This window comes from Cavia porcellus, unplaced genomic scaffold (genome assembly GCF_034190915.1).
Source record: "Cavia porcellus strain 051 isolate PalLab524CR breed Dunkin Hartley unplaced genomic scaffold, mCavPor4.1 scaffold_12, whole genome shotgun sequence".
Classification (NCBI taxonomy): Eukaryota; Metazoa; Chordata; class Mammalia; order Rodentia; family Caviidae; genus Cavia; species Cavia porcellus.
In genome coordinates this window covers 41,407,432-41,427,972 of record NW_026947495.1, presented here as the reverse complement: position 1 = coordinate 41,427,972, position 20,541 = coordinate 41,407,432, and the positions used below count along the sequence as shown (strand labels likewise).

Here is a 20,541-nt window from a genome sequence, read left to right as displayed (position 1 = left end):
GTACTTCATTTTCTGCAGAGAGCTGTTCTACTTTGAGCATGACAAACAGTAACCGGGATGGTTAATCCTGAACCTGCTCAGAAAGTCTGTTACTGGGAAAAAAAGAAAAGAAAAAGAAAAAATAAACAAAATAAACCAAAAAACAAGACTAATATCAATAAATGCTGTAAATTGGTTGGTTTCTCATGGTCAGCCATGCGTTAGTAGTAATGTGTGAAAAGCATTCAATTAGCAATGATCTGACAACACAAAGGGCAATTTTAATAGATGTACAATTTCTTTGTTATGTTTCTCTTTTCATAGTTGAAAGAGAAATAAGATTCTTCCTTTGGTACAGATGAGTGCTTGCTTCAGTAACATATATACTATAATTGGTATAAATGATATTTTCTGTGAAGGAAATGATATTATGAGATGGACTGATGACTTGGGTGCTTATCTTCTTTTCTTACCCATTTTAAATCTTGGACTAGATTCAGTTGTTGAGTCATAGTTTTTTTTTTTCCATTATAGCGTGTTGTAAGAAACAGTAATTTCCTACCTACTACATAGATAGGTCTGTTGTGAAAATAACTACCGAAGTATGTTATCAGCATTATTCTTATAGCTAAGCATTTCTGAGTGTAAATGCCATTCCCGTTCATCTCATTAACTACTTGACTAAGCTAAGAGAAAGAATGGTAACCACTTATAATATTGATATGAACCATTTTTTACAAGTTTATTATTCTTTTTCTCATAATATAGAGAATAATGCCTAACTGCAGACAAGAAATGCACTCAATTTTCTTCTTATTCAATTAAAAGTTAATGCTAAAGTCAAGAGTTTAAACTTTATTTGGTTGTCTTAATCTTTTGCTTTGTACCTTATTGAGACAATTTAAAATTTTCAAATGTTTAAGAATATTTTACTTCTGATTTTTACATTTCCTTAAAGAAATTGAGTGTCTTTATGCAAATGCAACTTGAAGGCAATGTTGCGATCAGCATTTGTACATCAGCATATAATACAATGTGCCTTCATGTGGACAGAAAGTGTTCCTTCCTGCCTTATCCTGTCTTAGATATTCAGATTAACACCAGGAATGTAAAGCTGACTTGAAGTTAGACAAATATACCAGTTATATCAGTGTTTTCACTCTTACGACAGTGTGGAATTTTATGTCAATTTTTCAGACAATAACAAAAGTCATTGAAACTACGACTACAAGGACAATACCCGGCTATGACCAATCAGAAACTTACCAAACATCACCGGCACAGCCAGAACCGGCAAAGCCAGTGGAGAGGAAGAGGGTCGTCCGAAAGAAGGTGGACTCTTCCAAGTTCATGACCCCTTACATTGAACACAGTCAGAAAATGCAGAATCTATTTAGCGCAGTAAGTTTCAAACCCTTGCAAGCTGGTTTTACTATTAAGAAGCTACTGTTCGGGATCCTGGATAGATTTTTGTTTCATGACCTTGAATGAAGCAAAAACTCACCTGGCAGAAACACAAGCTCTTTTCTTGTGACTCTCAACTTTTCATTTTATGTAATCCAGTTGTACCAAAGCTGCCTCAGGGCAAACATTCTGATTAAAATTATTCCTGCAAAATATGCAAAAAGCCAATTATAAAACATTTACTGATGTTTAATCATGATCAGCCAATCTGGAATAATGAAATCATAAATATAAATTTAACTGAAATCGTTCATAGAAGCTAAAAAAACCACATATTTAAGCTATGTCTGAGTGGAATAGCTTTTAAAACAGAATAGCTACCAATATATAGAATGGTCTTTAAGAGATATATAGGGAAAAAAATTTATAGTTTGGAAAATCAAGATGAGACTAAGAACTGATCTGAAATTGAGAATCAGAATAGTTGTATACTCTAGAATCATGTGGTTTTTACAACCATGGTTACACAGTGGAATCACCTAGGAGTTTTAAAATTACAGATGTTCAGGTCATTCTGGTTTAATTGGTCCAAGGCTCAAGGCAGTGCAGAAGGATTTTTAAAAGCTGCCAAAATGATTCTCATGTGTAGCCCAGGCTGAGAAATATTGTGCTTGGTGGTCTCTGGTCCTTACATTCCTGCAAATGGTCCTACCGCTTACATTGACTGGTGGTGAATTTAGACCCCTTTCAATTGATCTAATTTGTTGATTTTTCATGGTGGACTGAAGCTCACTAGGCAACTTGACTGCACATTCTCTGAGGACTTAAAAAAATGAAATGTAGCTCAGGGATCATTGGGGTGTACAAGACTAAAGTTCATGGTAAGTGCATCCTGCTGAGGAGGGCCGATAACTACTCACTTTAGGTTAAATGTTAACTCCTGGAGACTATAGATGACCTAACACAGGTTTTTAAAAAACAAAACTTTTTTGCCTTTAAAAAAATCACCATGGTATTCAGCAAAGATAGAAAATTATTTGTTAACGTATTGCCATAAAATTTTGTAAATTCAGATGCTATGAATTTAGAATTTCTGATTTTATGAAAAGAATGTTGGCAAAATTCTAAAAGTTTTTAAAAGTGGTTAGCAACTTAACCAATAATATAATTTAAAATGTTGATCACTCTATCAAGAGTATTCTTTGAAGCCTTAATAGTGACAATTATATATATTATTGCTAAACAAGACTTCATTTTATAGTTAGTAGAAATAGTAAAATTGCATTCTTTTACAAAGTAGTCCATAATTTAGGCTTTCCATTAATTCAGCTGGCGTTTCAGCTATTCAAAAACACTGAGGTTCAGCTACAATTTCTGTATTGAATATTTTTGCATTTTATTAACAATAAAATCTTTTCAGATTTCACTCATTTTCTGTATTTATTTTCTAAAATAATTGAAGTCCAAGCTTTTTTAATGGGCATGCAACAACAACAACAAAAATACAATCATTTTAGGACATTTCCAAGACAATACTCTGTAAAAAAATTTTTTCCATTGGCTCCAAGATCCAATCATATTTAGGAAGAGCAATTAACAGATCTATTTTAGTTTTTGCTGAGAGGGTCTGGGACAAAATGAAAGCTGTTATAACTAGTAATTGTTATAAAAAGTCATATTGGGATGAGTATGGTGTTTGAAATTTCTGCTGCTATTTTATTAGACTCTAGGCTAATATCTAACATGCTTTTTAGAACAAATACAAGGAGAACTATGAGAAAGCCAAAGGACAGCCATATGCCAGCACAGCTGATACTCCAGAACTTCGCAGAATCAAGAAAGTACAAGATCAACTCAGTGAGGTGGGTTGCATTGCTATAATAAAGAAGAAAGACATTTCAAAAATATGCCTACCACTGGCAACTGAGGGCTCTAAATACATGTGGCAAGAATAAGGGGTAGAGAAAGCAGAGATCATAGGTCATGTTCCTGTAAATATAAACCCAGAAAAAAAAATGAACCCAGAAATTTTTTTTAAAACTTTATTTCTAAAAGCTTGGTTTAGCAGTTAGCTTAAGAGGAGACTATGGGATTGAAACTTTAATTCACTGTGGCCCTCCACACTGAAGCAGGCTCAGGCCGAGAAGCAGCAGGCTAGAGCTCTGACCAGGGAAGCAGGCAGAGTGGAGGCCTGTGTTTTGTGGCTTTTTTATGATCATAGTGCCCCAGCTAAAATGCAGAGCTCTGCTTTGTGATGCAGACAGGGCCAGCCGGCTAATGTGCTTTATTTACATGATATTCTTTAACATACTCACATGTTCATGCTTGTCAAGAACTCTAATCTTGCATCATTTCCGCAGGTTAAGTATCGAATGGATGGTGATGTCGCTAAAACTATCTGTCATGTGGACGAAAAGGCAAAAGATATTGAACATGCAAAGAAAGTGTCGCAGCAAGTCAGCAAGGTGAGATGATGCATGGGTTGCTGGGGTAGTCGTGTCTCACCGTGTTATCTCTGCTGTGTCTTAAAGGAGAAAAGGACAGATCTCATCCTGCTCACTAGTCCCACAGAGAAGGTGAACTGAGTGTCAATATCCATTAAGGGGGCTCCACAGATGACTGAAGCAGCCCACAGAAGGGCTAGCTGGATTAAAAATGCCATAACTTGCCCAAAGGGTCAGCTGCAACTCTGCACCAGGGGATCGCTGCCCTAAATGCAGTCACACTGTCATAGTCTCCTTATCTTTTAAAAATCTAGAGCTTTAAATTTTCATGAGAAATTTCCAAATTTCAAATACAGGCAGCTAACTAGAAAACATTTTCAAATGCCACTCAAGCTAAAAGAAACCTGTCTGGCTACCAAACTGAGTCAGTGATTGGTTGTAAACTTTGAAAAGAACCTATAAAGAACCAGAATCCCGAGTCACTAAAAAAAATTAGAATTTCAAGAAAAGCCTATTAATATAGGTAAAGTAGCTTTAATGTGGTCAACATTTTCCTGGTAATCTATGGGCAGCCCATGTGAGAGGCGCCTTGGCTATTCTCCTTCTGTTCTCTAGTTTTTCTGTCTACTATGGGTCTTTTGCTCTTCCCGTCTAGGTTTTATACAAGCAGAACTGGGAAGACACCAAGGATAAGTACCTGCTTCCCCCTGATGCCCCTGAACTCGTCCAGGCCATTAAGAACACAGCCCTGTTCAGTAAGGTAAGAGCCTCTGCTCCCTAACATGCCCAGCTTCCTGTGTCAGCCAACCACAGCTTCAGAGCAATCCCTGATAAACTCCCAACAATTTGAAATATAGTTTCCCAGTCTTTTTTGTGAGTAGCTTTGAGGCATGTGTGACCACAGGAGTGGGCTTGCCGAAGAGTCAGCCTGAACTTCTCTCAAGGACAGTTTTTGGGCTGAGGGACAGAGTTCCTTCGAGAATCTGAGCAGCTTGTGGGAACCTGCTCCTTAGAGAGTTAAGATGTCAACAAAGTAATGTTCTAGATTTTTCTGTAGAACCTGTGGTATACTTTGGATATCTCTGGCTATCAATTTTTTTTAGAGAGAGACTTATTTTGTGGCACAAACTAGACGAAATGCCTGCTGGGCCCTTACACTTGTGTTCACACTTATTGCAGTAGGCAGTTAAAGTCGAAGGGACGGGATGAAACAAAATGAGGCACATCTGTCCCCAAACCAGGCCTATCAGGACACACCATTAATACGAATGTCTTGGATTGGCTGGAAAGGGGGCTGTTCTCTGTGAATTTCATTCTCATTTGCTCTCCCCTTGCCTTTGATTCCTTAAACCTTTAATGAATAAGTTTAGAACAATGAATTTCATGTAAGTGTGATCTCATTTTCTCATAACTTTCATTCTTTTCTGATTTAGAAACTGTACACTGAAGACTGGGATGCTGACAAAACTTTGTTTTACCCATATAATGATAGCCCAGAACTGAGGAGGGTCGCCCAGGCCCAGAAAGCTCTCAGCGATGTAAGTGAGGTGCAGTTGGCACCATTTGGGATGTGTGGAGTCAGGGGAATTTGGGTTCATCCTCTGCAGATGTTCACTGAACTTCTGTTACAAAGACAAAATGTCATTATTGCAGAGGAGCACATCCAGAATCATAATTTATAATCTTATTTAAATTTATATTAGCTATGATTTATGCTGTGTATTAGACATAACAGTTCAATCTTTCCTTCTTAAGGGTCAGGAAACTGTGTGTAAGCCCTCATAGATAGTGGCAGAGCCCAGATTGGTGATAGCAAGATCAGTGTTCTTTCCATTAGAACATGCATCATTCTTTCCCCTTGGCTCTGGTTGAAGTCATTCTGTGACAATGCTTTTTCTTTCTTTCTTTCTTTTCTTTTCTTTTTTTTTTGGTACTGGGGATTGAACTCACGATCTTGTGCTTGCCAAGCAGGTGCTTATACTGCTGAACTAAATCCCTGGCCTGGAGTGGCATTTTGTAAACACCTCTTAAAATCACCATCATCTTTGCAAATTTATTGAGTAAACAGTGTTGTTGAGGGGTTTTGCTTTGTTAATAATCATCAAGGCTGAACTATAGTGTGTCTTTTTTTCTGTGTGGGGACTTAATGGATATACTTGTTGAATATCTTTGTGTAGTTACCCCATAAAAAGATAGACTTATCCTCTAAACACATCTTGGCAGTGATGTGTGTAGAGGGTAAGTCATGTTTGCAGAGACAAGTAGTCCCACATGTCAGAATTTGAATATTCTAGAATACAATGTTATGTTTCAAAAGAACTTGAAAAACTTGATAGTCCTCAGCATTGAAATGAAACCAATAGAGAATTCCATTTAGAGCCCTTGTTCAGTGTTCTTGTCCCTCTCCCCTAGTACTGGGAATTGAACTTGAAACCTCATGTTTGCCAGGCAGGCGCTGCACTGCTGAGTTATATCCCCAGCACTAGTCCTCTTGTTTAAAGACATTATTTCTTGATCACTGGATTTTCTGAAAACCATATTGAAAATCTAGAGTCTACTGCTGGTCTTTAGCAGGCCATTGTATTATAAAACAACATGTTATTTGACTTATACTCAACACAGACTTAATAACAAGACAATTTAGACTTACTGAAATTCATTCCCAGTGGATTCTTACCTGAAGCTGTATGTACCAGTTTATGGTGTCTCCAACGTTTGAGGTCAAATTTTTATTGCGTCTCATTTCACACCACTTTTAAACTTAGTGTACATGTTTTCTGCCTCACTTTCCATATGATTTGTTAGAATGTAGCACAGATAAACTTTTACCCTTTGATAGATCGCATTAGGAAATAAAGCATAGCAAAATTTTGGAGTCATTTAGTACATGATATAATTTTAGTATGTGAGTACCTTCTGCTTGTCTTTTAAGATTGGTTTTTTGGTTCTGTATGTCATGAATTCACAGTGCTATTGTGAAGTCTTCATTAAATAATAGTTACTTACTGAAAGTATGATGCATGGACATTTGGCACGATAGAAAAGTGTTACCAGAAGTTTTCATGATTTCTCTTGAGAATTTATAATCAAGCTTATAAGATGAAACTGTTAAATACCAACCAAAAAATTAAATCAAAACACATCATTCTAAAAACTTGTTATGAGAAAGGGTTCACATAGGTACTCAGAGAGGCCAGTGGAGGTGGTGATCAAGTCGAGGAATAGTGAAGAGGAAAGGCACGTCAAGCTGAGGGAGTGATTAGACCAAAGGACGGGGACAGCATGGTTCTGAAGCGAATGATGCAGAGTTTTGTTTGGAGGGAATTTATGAGCTTGCTTGCAACAGGACCTTAAAAATCAGACCAAATCTCTTTGACATGATACGGTAAGCATTAAGAAGACCATAAGATTCTGGGGAGAAAAACGATATGATAAAAATGAACCTGGAGACATTTTGTCTCAGTACAGTGTGGTGAATTAAGACTTGGAAAAACTGGAAATCATGCTAATTTGCAGAGGTCTGTTTTAGTACTATAAATAGGTCAGAGAGATGGTGGGGGGAAGGAATCTGAAGATAGTAAGCATTAATGAGTGGTAATTACACTGGGTAGTGGAGACAAAGGAGAGAAAGTAGTCATAGGTGAGTTTATGACCGTAGACAGATGGTCTGAGTGCAGAAGGGAACCGCTGATAGAGATGCACCAATGGAGAAAGAAATGGACTAGAGGTAATGGAAGGAGTAGCTGAAGGCATCCCAAGAATAGACTAGAAATTTAGTACTATTGCTTAGATGTGAGACCAGGACAAGAACTTAATACTTAAAAGTCATCAGAACAAAAGCAGTAGCTGAAGACACAAAATGTATGAGGCGGCGGAAGAGTGCACAATCAAGGACAGAGTGTTGGAGGATGCCCACATGTAAGATATCTGGAAAGCTGCCGGCGAAAGAATAAGAGGACAACTGAGAAGCTGAGGAGGAACCAGGAAATGCCATGTCATGTAAGCCTCGGGGAGGTTTCCAAAGGACACTTAATCTCCTGGGATTTCCCTTTAGCCATAAAACACAAATGAAGAATTACTGCCACAGCCCTCTGGTGTAAGGACTTTCAACAACTGAAACTGGCTAAATCTCGGAGATATCACAACAGAGGATGTAATGAAGGCGAATACACAAGAATGAAGTAAAATATTACCCATGTCTACTTGGCAGTTAGGATATAGCTTTTATTTCTAGTGTAGACCCTAGCATGCACTAAGTATCAGTTTACCAACAAGGCTATTAATACTATTGTCAGCACTGTGAATTTCTGCAATTTTTGGGCACAATGCCCTAGACAAGCCATTGTGCACAGAACGTGCTGTTATATTTTGAGATAGGGCTTGCATTTAAGCTTCTTTGCCTCTCCCTTCTTCTTGTGTCCCTCTTAACTCTACTTATCATGTTTTCTAAATAGACATGAAAGTTCGCAGACGCTATGGCATTTTTCAAGCTGACCTAGATTGCAGAATTCTAAATAGACAGAGCCTGTCATTGTGACACATGCCTGTAACTCCAGCTCTGTGGGAGGCTGAAGCAGGAGGACCACAAATTTGAGCCCAGCCTGAGTAACTTAGCAAGAGTCCTTATCGGGGGAGGGAGAATCTAACTAGACAGAATTCAGAATAAAGTTCCTGAGAAATAAGGACTTGTAGAGCTGACTTCTCTGAAACTTCTTGACAGGATGTCATACTTGATCAGCATTTCTCCTGTTTAAGTGTTGTCTTCTCCCTAAGGACTTAGCCAGCCATGGAAAATTCCACTTGCTCTTGCCTAAAACAAGGAAGTTTAGCTGTAGAATTTACATATTTTGAAACTATCTTTCGTATCCCACTTGATTTGATATTCATGAAAACTTTTGTTATATGCAGTAGGTAGATATTATTAGGATAAGGAATAGAATTGGCTGAAATACACAATTATCTAACTCCTTTTTTTTTTTAATAAGTAAGAATTCTGCATGCAGAAGAAAAATAATCTATAGAAGTGATAGCCGAGTGGTAGATGAGCTGGGAGCGGAAGCCTGCCCTTCAGACCTCCCCTCAGGGCATTAGTCTGTAGGCCTTCTATTCAGAAATCAGTGACTAAACCTTCCTTTTACTCAGGCACAATGCAGGCCACAAGAAGAGGACTTCACTCTGCCATCCTAGATCTCATAGACCAAGAAGGAATGGGTACACCATAGTGACGGTGTCACCTGACAACCTCCGTAAAGGAGAGAAGGGCCTCATTCAAGAGACCCTAAGATGAGGGCATCGCATCTGCCTCAGGAGTCAGAGAGGACTGAGGAGACATAGGGAGGTGCAGAGAGAGGTTCCTGGAGGGCAGAGAGAGGGGGAGCTGGAATATTCTGGAGTGAAGGAGCAGCATGCACGAGGCCCTGAGGAACTTAAGGACTGATTGTGTATTGGGATCTATGAATAGTTGGAAGCAGTGTTTAAGACTGGTGGGGAAAGAATCTGAAAGAGTTGTAGTGAGGGGGCTGTGTGAGTCATGGGCGCTGCATGTATTTTTAGTGACAGAAGCCTTTTCTAGGTGGAAAGGAAGAAGTCCATGGTAAAAGAGAGATGGAAGCTAGGGGAAGGAGAAGGGATGACCCACAGGCCTAGCAAGGAAGGGAGGGTGCAGAGCACGAGCCAGGCCCTGGGAGGGGTTCTTTCTGCTCCTCAGAGTCAGGCTAGGGAGTGTGAGTGGCAGGGGTGGGTTAGGAAGCTAGGAAGGAAATGGACTTGATTGGAGAACTCAGGGTAGTGTTGGGATTTTAGACTGGGGCTGGGGCTAACCAGACACACCGAAGGGTTGTTCAACCTTCAATGAAGACAAAAGCAATCATTGGATACCATAAAATCATAGGGTGCTAGGCCCAGAAACCCAAGCAAGTTAAAGAAGTTAGTCCTGGGTAGGCACATGGAGTTCATGCTGGAGTTCAAAGGCTCTCTCCTCCGTTCCACTATCTGTGTTCCTCTCCTTACCCCTATGAATCACATTGTTATCATCTCATTCACACATGTGCGTGATTTTTCTTCTGTAGCCCTCGACATTATGATGTGATTGAATTATTCAAAACGAGAGGTTGGTTAAGTGGATATGAATAAAAGGCAAGAGGTTGAGAGGTAGCTGCTTAAAAGAAAGTTGCAATTACAAACCACGGCATGAAAATGAGTGGAAGGAAACAGATCTAGGGCCAACAGGTCTAGAGGAGAGAGAAATCTGAAAGATACAGGAATAACCAACAATACTGCAAGCAAGTGCATGTAACATCCAGAACGACAGGTTATGGAAACACGGCACACTAATGTTTAAGAATTTAAGCAAAGGTTAGAAAATGCCAACAAATGGAACATAATAAATAATATAATTATCTTTTTTAAATTTTGTCAGGTTGCCTACAAGAAAGGTCATGCTGAGCAGCAATCTCAATTCACACCTCTGGCTGATCCTCCAGATATAGAATTTGCCAAGAAAGTAACCAATCAAGTCAGCAAGGTAAGTAAATAGAACAGGGACACTGTCTCTTTTGAACAGTCTGCTTACTAATTTCAGTCATTAAGGAAAGAAAATAGAGGTGAACTTGAAGATGAAATACAATAGGATTTTGCATATAACCCCAGAATGCTAAAGCAGTGTATCCATCACCAGCATTAACTATGCAAAAAAAAAAAAAAAAGTTTATCTAGCTTAATGATTCAATAGTTTTTTTTTTTTAATTGTATCAGGATGGGGCTGGGGGTGTAGCTCAGCGGGATAAGCGCCTGCCTTGCAAGCAGGCAGTCGTGAGTTCGAGCCCTGGTATCGATAAAAACGAAAAAGACCAAAAAAAAAAAATTATATCAGGAATCAAACTCAGGACTTTGCACTTGCCAGGCAGGCGCTGTGCCACTGAGCTACATCCCAGGGCCTCAATAGCTTTTAAATGTCAAAGTCACCTCATAAAAATAGAGTCTGTGTTCTAACATGACTTGATTATTTTTACTTATGAGAGTGATACTAACAGAGTAACTAAGTAACCACTCCCTGCCATGGAGGCTCTACTTTAATTCACTGTGAAGACCCTGTGTAGACTTATGCCGTCAGATGTGGGCAAATATGAATGCGTGAGTGGGCTCTCAGACATAGCTTAGTTGAAAGCAGTGGGCAGTGGATTTAATAACTTTTGAGGTCCTAGCAAACAGCTTAGTCTGGCTATATTTAGGCTGATCAGTGAGCTCTGAGGAATGCAGCCCTGACGAGGAATGCAGAGAGACAGATGTTCAGCTAATGAATAAGCCTGTGCTAAAGTCCTGTTTTACATGGATCCACATCAGGTCACTTTCTCCTGGAGCACTGTTACTTCTAATACCTTTCTTTGTCTTCTGTGGAGCTGAGTCTGTTTGGTTTTCTACTTGAATTTTGATGTAATTTTAAGATTTCTATTTTAAGGATTAGGTGAGGTGGTGCATTAAGTAATCCCAGTGCTTGGGAGGCTGAGGCAGGAAGATAGACAGGAGTCTGAGGCCAGTTTGGGCTACAAAATGAGCTATTCTAAAACTACATAGTGAGTACCTGTCTCTCTCTCTCTCTCTCTCTCTCTCTCTCTCTCTCTGTCTCTCTCTCTGTCTCTCTCTCTCTCTCTCTCTCTCTCTCACACACACACACACACACACACACACACACACAAATTCTATCTGAAGTATTTTTTTGGGTGAAAGTTATTTCTTTAGTAGAGGTGAAAGAAGAAAAATGAAATCTATTTAGTAATGTTTCTCGGTGTCTGAGTTTTCAGATTACTTAGCTATGTAACCAGGGACTGTTTGGATAAAGGATCTAGCAAGAATAGTGAAATTTCACTAATAGGAATATCACCGTTTTCCACCAGGCTAAGCAGAGATTAATTTGAGAATCATGCCTAAAGAAGTGGTTACTGAAAGTCTTGAGAGTGAAAATAAGATTGGGGAGGACAATTTATCTTTTTAGAAGAGTTTTCAAGTGGTCGTTTAGAAATAAAAAGGAATCTTAGTAAGGAATTTTTTTTGTTCGTTTTTAGTTGTGCAGTGTGGGAAACTCAAAGTGAGTTTAAAATAATCCCTTTCAAACTTCCATAATTGTTCTCTCAACCAGCTTAGGCTTGCAGCTAGATGAGTGCCTGCCTTTCAGTAGAGCAGCCACCGACTGAATGTGACTATTAAGCACTTGAAAGTGACTGGTGGAGACCAAGCATAAGTCGACTCAGCTTTTATAAGAAAATAATGCTCACAAGGTGGCTTAAACAGCAGACAGTCATTCCTCACTCCTCTGGGGACTGGAAATCCAAGATCAAGTATTGTATTCAGTACCTGAGGAGGGGTGGTTCTTCCTGGCTCACAGACAACCACCTTCTTGCTGTGCCCTCCCAAGGTGCAGCCAGAGTAAGAGCTCTGACCTATCTTACTCTTCTAATAAAGATATTAGTCCCACCATGGGAACCCCACTCTCATGACCTCACCAAAAATGAATTACACCCCAAAGCTCTACGTCTAAATAGTGTTGCACTGAGTTTATAATTTTCAACATATGAATTGAGGGTAGGACACAAATTCATTAAATAATACAGGGTCCTATATGAATTAGTTAATTTATTATGTTTACATTGCTTGTATGTTGGAATGATAATCATTTGAATCTACTAGCTTAAGTAAAATAATTATGCAATTTCCTATCTGTTCCTTTTTGTACTAAAAATGTGACTACTACAGTGGCTTGCATTTCATGTCTGTTGGACTATGCTACTGTAGTTGGATAAGAAGACAGTGTCGGGTGCTTTGACTCATTGTCATACTTGGGTTTGCCATGGTGGAAGAATAATGTGAGCTAACAGAAGAGTGACTGTGGATGAAGGTCACTGGATTTGGCCACAGTGACATAATTCATCCTAGTCTTACCCAGATTTCCAAGTTCCTAACAACTATTGTGTATCCAAAATAATAGACATGTTGGAAAGTAATGCTTAAGCTTGGCTCAGCCTGTTCAACAACCAGCCATCCAACAAGAGAGGAATATGCCCACCAAGGGTAACTTGTCTGTGCCACTCTCTTCTCTTATTTTGAAGCCTTTTCCACTATCAATCTATGTTGGCCCATATTCCAGCATTATTGGATACTCTTTCTGTCCAAAATAGGTAAACATCTTGTACATTTAAACTCTTAGCATATATCCTTGCCGAACAATGTCTCCCAGATCTAACCTTTAAAGATCTTGCTGTTCCCAGTTCAGATGGGAAGGAGCCCATATCTCCAGTGACTATATTAATGTTTTCTGTCGTCCAGCCTTCACTACTGTACTTGCCAGAATAATTTATTTTACCTTTGTCTTTGGCCAAAGTCATTAGCTACAAGCAAGCAGTTTCAGGTGCATTCTGTAGCTCTAACATAGATGGACAGAGTTGTTCATAACAGCAGGTGTTTTAGGTAGCTCTAACATAGATGGACAGAGTTGTTCATAACAGCAGGTGTTTTAGGTAAGAAAGCAAGGCACCGCAGGATCAGCTGAAAGCTGAAAGACTCCGAGTGTAGCACAGAGAAATTCCCTTAGTTTCTCCACACCTGCTGCTCTGCTTCCCTCTAGAAGCACAGTAAGAGGAAAAATAAGATTTCAGGCTGGAATATGCAGTTGATAAAACAAAGTCTTTCAGGGATATGTTGTTTTACAAAATGAAGCTCTGATCTTCTGAAACCATGGAAGTATCATGTACAATTAGGAAGCCTCCTGTTGATTTCATCAGAAGAAATCTGATTGAGTTGGGAAGGCATCTCTGGGCCCACTGTAGATGATAAAAATATCAGTTGGGATCCCTTCTACCCCCATCTGAAAACGTAACTATGAATGGGGCCATCAGAAGTCCCAAGTTTTAATACTCACAGGAGGAGACAGAGGTGATTAACTAACTAGCTTTGTATTCCTGTCCAGCTGATACCCACATAAACCTTTAAATGCAGATGTGGAAAGTAGGAAATGAAGTCATGTGTTGAAGCAAAACATTTGAATGCTTAACATCAGCCCAGTGAAGTACCCTTAGTTGATTTCTGAAAAGGAACAACTATGGTTTGGGGAAATCAGTTTTCCTGCATCTGTGGACATGTGGGCAACTTCTTATCCACAGAAAGTATTCCAAAGAGTGTAGTGAACCTAACATGCCTTCTTCTTTTAAACAAACAATCCTAGAGAAAGTTATAAGAATTCTTTCCTTTGAGTTTTCATTGGTTAATTTCAACTCCAGCACAATGGGAGACTAGTGGTGGGGGAAATTCTTGTGTTGAGCAGCAAGTAAGTTGTGGGGCTCCCTCTTATATTAGTCCTGCAGTGACAGAGCTCTGCCCTTTCAGCTTCTCTCCTGCCTGCCAGTGAAGGTGATGATCATAACTTTCTCAGGAGCTAACAAGCTTCAGTCTTCTCCCATGTAGTGAGAATCTTCCCAGATTTGGGGGTACTGAGGGGTGGACTACAAACAATCCATCTCTACCCTGACTATTTCAGCTATGAGATGGGGAAAACAAGAAGTTTTGGTTTATAAAGGGTAAGAAGAGATGGGCCTAGATGACCTTATACTTTATTTTACATTTTGTTTGATACCTTGTAAAAATCAGTTATCTGTCCCTCACTGTGAGAATATATCTCAGTTTTCCTTAATCAACCTATATATATATATATATACAAAACTGTTTCTTAGTAATAGGCCAAGTTTTGGCCCTCATTAAGAACCTCTGATGCTTTACAATTTTAAGTTACATATATTGCAAAGATATCTGTATTCCATCTTTGGCATGTATCCAGCTTGATTTACCCTTTTTAATCCTAGAATTTTTTCTCTGACAGAAAGCAGGGGGAAGGGAAGTATCCCTACCAAAAAAAATCAGAGATTAGGAGCTCTTATCCTGAGCTATGTGTACATTAAGAATCTCTGGGATTGTAAGTGTCTGTGGAGATTTCACAGCTTTCTCAGATTCTTGAAGAGGTCTTGTCCTTTGAAAGATTAAAAACACTCCTAAAGGTACTTTTAGTAAATCCAAAAATCAATTCTCTTGACTCTAATTCTTTAAAGTTTCAAAAGAGGTGGGAAGTTAAATCAATTGGCAACATAATGCAAACATTAATCTCAGTAAAGATTTCCAATAAATTCTTTTTCAATTTTCTTTCCTCTGGAGTTTCTTACTTTGTTATGTGATAGCTGTTATTATGATTACTATAATGTGTATTTGTGTAGTACTGTGGAGATACAAAACCCTCTTCAGTGTAGGATCTGACTTAACCTTTGCAGTAGCCCTCTGTGTAAATGGCTCCTTGCACACGTGGTTGAGAAATCTGAAGCTTAGAGAGACTAAGTCAGATCTTTCATAATGTGGAATTAGGACTTGGAGTCAAGACTTGGGGTTGGACTCTTGCACCCACGGCCCAGTCTCTCAAATTAATGGCTATGGATCCTAGGCACACTGGGCGAGTTGACACATGACTGTAATCTCAGCATTCAGGAGGCAGAGATAGGATCGACAGCTCAAAATCAGCCTGAGCTATTTAGAGAATTGAGGTCAGTCTGCACTTAGCTAGATTCTCTCAAACAAAAACAAACAATGACAACAACAAAAACACTCTCTATTAATTACCATATTAACCTTTTTGAGAAGAAAGGTAATGGAGCATTTGGGAGAAGTCTGTGCTTCCTTTAATGCAAGTTTACTGGCTCTGCATATCACTTACTCTTGGTACTGTTTTGTTAAAGGTATGTGGAAAGCTGCTTTTGTTTTCCTTGAAGGGTGTGGTGGAAGGTTAGCCACACAAGCAACCTGACCCGCTGGCTATGTCTTTAGCACAATCCAGGGCTCAGAGAGGAATGGCTCTAACCACCTCTAGATATGGCTGACGGACCTGGGTTTGGGGTTGGCTGGGTTAACTCTGTTTCAACAATCTTAGTTCATGGTTCATATTATAGTTTTGGTTCAATTTAGGGCAGTGGAATAACCGTCTATGAGATGCATAGATGTGTACTGCAATTTGTGTTAGATTGAAAGGATATGAAAATGACAAAGATATCCCTTTCCAGGGAGCTCTTGGCTCGAGAGTCAGGTGGAGTAGTGTTTGAGGTTAAGATGGAGCAGGGGTCAATTTTTGAATTACTGCATTATGTATTAAATTCCTTTTAAGTGTGAATGAGGAAGTTTTAGTCATTAGCCTGCGTTCTGAATTTTTCTGTGGTTATTGCTTCTGGGTAGCTAGGAGTTTTGTTAAAGTTTAATAATTAGTGGCTAAGTTTGTTTGGCCTGGAAATATTGGGTTGATAGATTTTATTGTAACTGTAAATTGTAGAGGATGAATTCTGACTCTCTTTCCTCCAACATTTGGGAACATTTTCAAGTTCTGAATTTACTAAGTTCCCAAACTCATTAAAGGAGGGGGAGTTAGTGTTCTCCCTGTTTTCTATCCCCCTTACTCAACTTTCTGGTTGTGTTAACTGACACTGCGCTGAAAGTTTTCTTGAAGATATTTATTAAGGACCTCAGAACAACCTGGTTAAGGTATTTAGAAAGTTAATCACTGTCACTCAATTTATTCTCTTAATGGTCAAGTCCTAGAGTTTGCTTATCTTGGTTTTTATTTTTCTTTCCTAGCAAAAATACAAAGAAGACTATGAAAATAAAGTCAAAGGCAAATGGAGTGAGACACCTTGCTTTGAAATTGCAACTGCCAGAATGAATGCTGACAACATCAGCACAGTGAGTGGAAAGCATGTCCTGGGAGGGGGCCTCTTTGCTTTCTGACTCCAGTTACTCAGAACACTTGAGTCCCCTCTTCTGGGGGCAAGAAGCTTGGTACAGAATACTTATTAAAAAATTTTTTTTCAGGCTGGGGATTTAGCTTAGCAGCATAAGCCCCTGCCTGACAAGTGTGAGGTCATGGGTTCAATCCCTGGTACCAAAAAATAAAAAAATTTTAAAAATTTCAAAAAGCTTCTTTCTTTTTGAAGAATATTATTTTGACCAATTTTTAATGTTTTGACCTAAATTTCACAGGAGCAACCTGATGACAGCCTCTTATTTGATTACATTAGTGAGAGTTAAAGTACATCTTTTTAAAGTGTTATTTGCCTAGAGACCCAATTTGTACATTTGTAAAATTGATTTACATAGCTAGTATCTTTTCACTGGAAATCAGAAACCTAATTATACTTTTTCTTTTTCTCTTACTTTCCTGCTCCTGGATTTCAAAAGCTCTTTCCTAGTGGTCAAGGAAGGCTTTTTAATTGTGCCTCCAACCTATTTAATGTTTCCAAATCTCTGTTAAATTCCTAGTAATTTTTGCAATGGTACCATAATCTCTAATTTTAGTCTGCTCTGCCTAATTCAGCAAGGGTGGCTTTGATATCTTCTCCAAATGCCCAGTGTGCTCTCAAATCCTTGCAGTTTGTTTCCACAACAGTTCTCCACTGTGTTTACTATCTTACAGAGAAAATATCAGGAAGATTTTGAGAACATGAAAGACCAGATCTACTTCATGCAGACTGAAACACCAGAATATAAGATGAATAAAAAAGCTGGAGTGGCAGCTAGCAAGGTACAAGGAAATTGTCCCATTGATTTTGATGGTTTTAGTGGAGTGAATTGCTGGAAACTCTGATTTTTATATACAATGAAAAAAGGAAGGGAAATTGGTTTCAGTTGAGACCAGTAGATCTTAGACATTTGAGGAAGAGTAAAATGAAAACAACAAGAACAACAAAAGTACTTTGGAATTATAATAGGCTACTTAGATTGTTTTTTGGTCATGATTGAGTATAACAACCCCTAATTATCATCTACAGTATTTCATGGAGTAAAGGGCCCTTTGCTATGGAGAAGTAGAAAGACTGTAATCTAGGCTAGCATGGCTTCTCCTGCCAAGACAGATGAAAGATGCCTTATAAGAAAATACATGCCCCCATACTCAATGCTATCATTTTTTTTGTACTCCCCACTGATTCTTAAAAATCCTGATAGCAAACAAAAATGTCTATGCTCTATAGAATGGCTTTGATAAGCAATCTGACTTCAAGGCATTCCAAAATGAGATGGTTCCTATGAAGAACATAACCTTGGAATCAAGCACATTTAGTTCTAATTCTTGGCTTTGCAAGACCCTTGGCTTTATCAGAGGAGAGAAGGCAGGAAGATTATATCCCTTAGAAAGCTATTATAATATCCAGGTGCAAGACAGTTGATGTTCAGACCTGGAGGTAGCAGGACAGATGATGAGAAGAATTTTGAAAATAGAGTCAACCAGATTTCCTAACAAATTGGATATAAAATAGAGGTTTTGGCACTCAGATATATGAGGTTTCTCTCTTTGATATAGGAAGCCTATAGAAGGAGCAGGTATTTTTCTTGGAGGTGAAATAAGAACTCATCTTTAGACATGTGAGATTTGAGATTCCTTCTAGACATTCAAGGAGAAATGTCAAGTGGTTAATTGACTATAGGAAAGTTTCTGGAGAATACGTGTATATTAGAGACCCTGGCAGTGTGCAGGGTGTTGGAGTATGTGAATTTCAGCTGTGTATCTGCTATCTGTGGATACTAAGTTGACTGACTGTTGTCTGAAGTTGTTAAATGTTGGTAACCAACTAGGATTCCTCCAATTTTTATGATTATACTGTCTGAGCAAATGGCTTTGATTAGGAATCATGGTCAGAACCACTATCAGTTTCTTATTTATTCCCTGTGGACACTTTCCTGATAAGGGCTTGGTCCTGACCCTCCTCCACTTACTGCTTCTGCCCTTGCTGGAATTAAAAGGGCAGCGGGGAGCAGAGAAGAACAAGGTGAAGGCACCACCTTCATCCCAGCCCACCTCCTCCCTCCTCTTCCTGCTCACACATTAACTATGTGCATGTTTAACACACAGGTGCAGGTGAGACTTAAAGGCTAGGTTGATGATGCTTCTAGTTTCTTTCCTTTAAATGCGTGTTGGCAGACAGGCAACAGGACTTTAAAAGCTGGGTGAAAGTTCTATAGCACAGGCCCCTGGGACGTGATGTGCTACCATTATTTGTGCATCTTTTCCTCTCCTATTGTTTATGTCTCTTTCTCAGAGGGCAGGAGCCATGTGTTATTCTTTATTCTGTCTGTCCCAGAGTCAGGCACATAATCAACTCCATGTAGATTTTTGTCAGTGCCCAAATGAATGAGAAGAAAATGTATCTTGGAAATTTATGCAAATGTCTCTGTTGCTGCTACTGAGTTACTATGAGTATTTGCTCATGAAATGTCAAGCTGCCATCTTCCTACAGAGAAAATTGATTTGTGGAGCTATGTCATAATATTCATAATGTAGATGAGGACAAAAATAACCTGTGGAGGTACAGTATCACTTTGTTTCATCTTACAGGTAAAATACAAAGAAGATTATGAAAAAAATAAAGGAAAAGCAGATTATAATGTACTTCCTGCCTCAGAGAACCCACTACTCAGGCAGCTGAAGGCTGCAGGAAATGTCCTGAGTGATGTGAGTATATGCTTCTCAAAAAGTGTTTTCGAAATCTTAACTTTAAGAGAGATGAAGTTTTCCTCCTTCTATAATGACTACATGCATGTACAATTTTTCAGATATTTTATGGTCCTGGAATAGTCATTGGAGCTTTGTCAGCATAGGAAAGCAGAAGCCTCTGCCTATGATTTTCCGGGCTTGTGGCTTTAGTCCCATGGGCGGGAAAAGCCTATCTATTTATAAGCTCTGGATAGCTAGGCCTTTGTGTGGTCAAAGAGCACAGGGTATATGTGCTATGACTTTGACCAAAACAGGGGATCAAATACAGCTCTTAGCCCCCGAAAATATCATTTGCAAACGCAGAACTTAAAAGATGGCTCCCTGAAGTGTCACAGGAATTTCTACCTCTCACTTGTGGAATGGCTAAGTTCCTGAATAAGCAATTAGATGCAAAATAGATTAGGTAAATAAGCCTTAGCCTGGTATTAAACGACTAATGTCTCAATACAAATAAGCCCATATAAACCCATATATATATATATACATATACATATATATATGTATATGCACATAGACTGAATATATGATCATTTCAATGTTTTCTTTTTGGTTAGATTGTATTAAACTTTCTTAATGGTTGAGGACCTCTTGGCTCTCTGAGTGAGTTATCTTTTCTTGTTTACCCTGGAATTAAGTCAGCACCATAGGATATGTATGCATTTGATTTGGGAGCTGGCTGGTTGATGTGGCCCGTCAGCAGGTGGAAATGGATCTGACTAAATAGCTCTGCTGGGAAATCAGTGCAAAGCACTTCTGCTTTGCCCAGGTTCTAATCTACTTTGTTGGCAAAAACAGGATTAGAAACTTGAAAATGAATAGAATCATCTAAATTTGGGAAACTCAACTTGAAAAAGTGACAATGATCTGTTTTCTCAGCTGTACACATAAAACCAAAACCAATAATTGATTCCTGTTCAAGCTAAAGATAAGTCTTATCAGAGAAGAAGAGTTAGCCATGATTCATGGTTTGAATTCTCATAGAGACCTTATTTTTAAGGGAAATCATTTGTATAATGAACAAAGTACAAGGTACAAGGTAGAAGAGCAACTGTGTATTTTTCAACTTACATTCATTGTTTCATATTTTACTTTTTAATTAAACAACTTGCTATTTCTCAAGACTTTCCTATTGGCTGTGTCCTCACTAGTGAG

At 38.8% G+C, this 20,541-nt stretch overlaps 1 protein-coding gene across 23 annotated transcripts in view; it reads left to right on the top strand.

The window, feature by feature from the left end:
• Neb (nebulin) overlaps positions 1 to 20,541 on the top strand; it is a 205,500-nt gene that overhangs the window by 5,171 nt on the left and 179,788 nt on the right. For all 23 annotated transcript variants that reach the window (XM_063259068.1, XM_063259067.1, XM_063259083.1 and 20 more), the window contains exons 5-13: positions 1,177 to 1,380; positions 3,138 to 3,245; positions 3,744 to 3,848; positions 4,483 to 4,587; positions 5,261 to 5,365; positions 10,246 to 10,350; positions 16,479 to 16,583; positions 17,314 to 17,421; positions 19,231 to 19,347. In XM_063259068.1, coding sequence (XP_063115138.1) covers positions 1,177 to 1,380; positions 3,138 to 3,245; positions 3,744 to 3,848; positions 4,483 to 4,587; positions 5,261 to 5,365; positions 10,246 to 10,350; positions 16,479 to 16,583; positions 17,314 to 17,421; positions 19,231 to 19,347 — 1,062 coding nt within the window. The remainder of the gene's footprint in view (positions 1 to 1,176; positions 1,381 to 3,137; positions 3,246 to 3,743; positions 3,849 to 4,482; positions 4,588 to 5,260; positions 5,366 to 10,245; positions 10,351 to 16,478; positions 16,584 to 17,313; positions 17,422 to 19,230; positions 19,348 to 20,541) is intronic.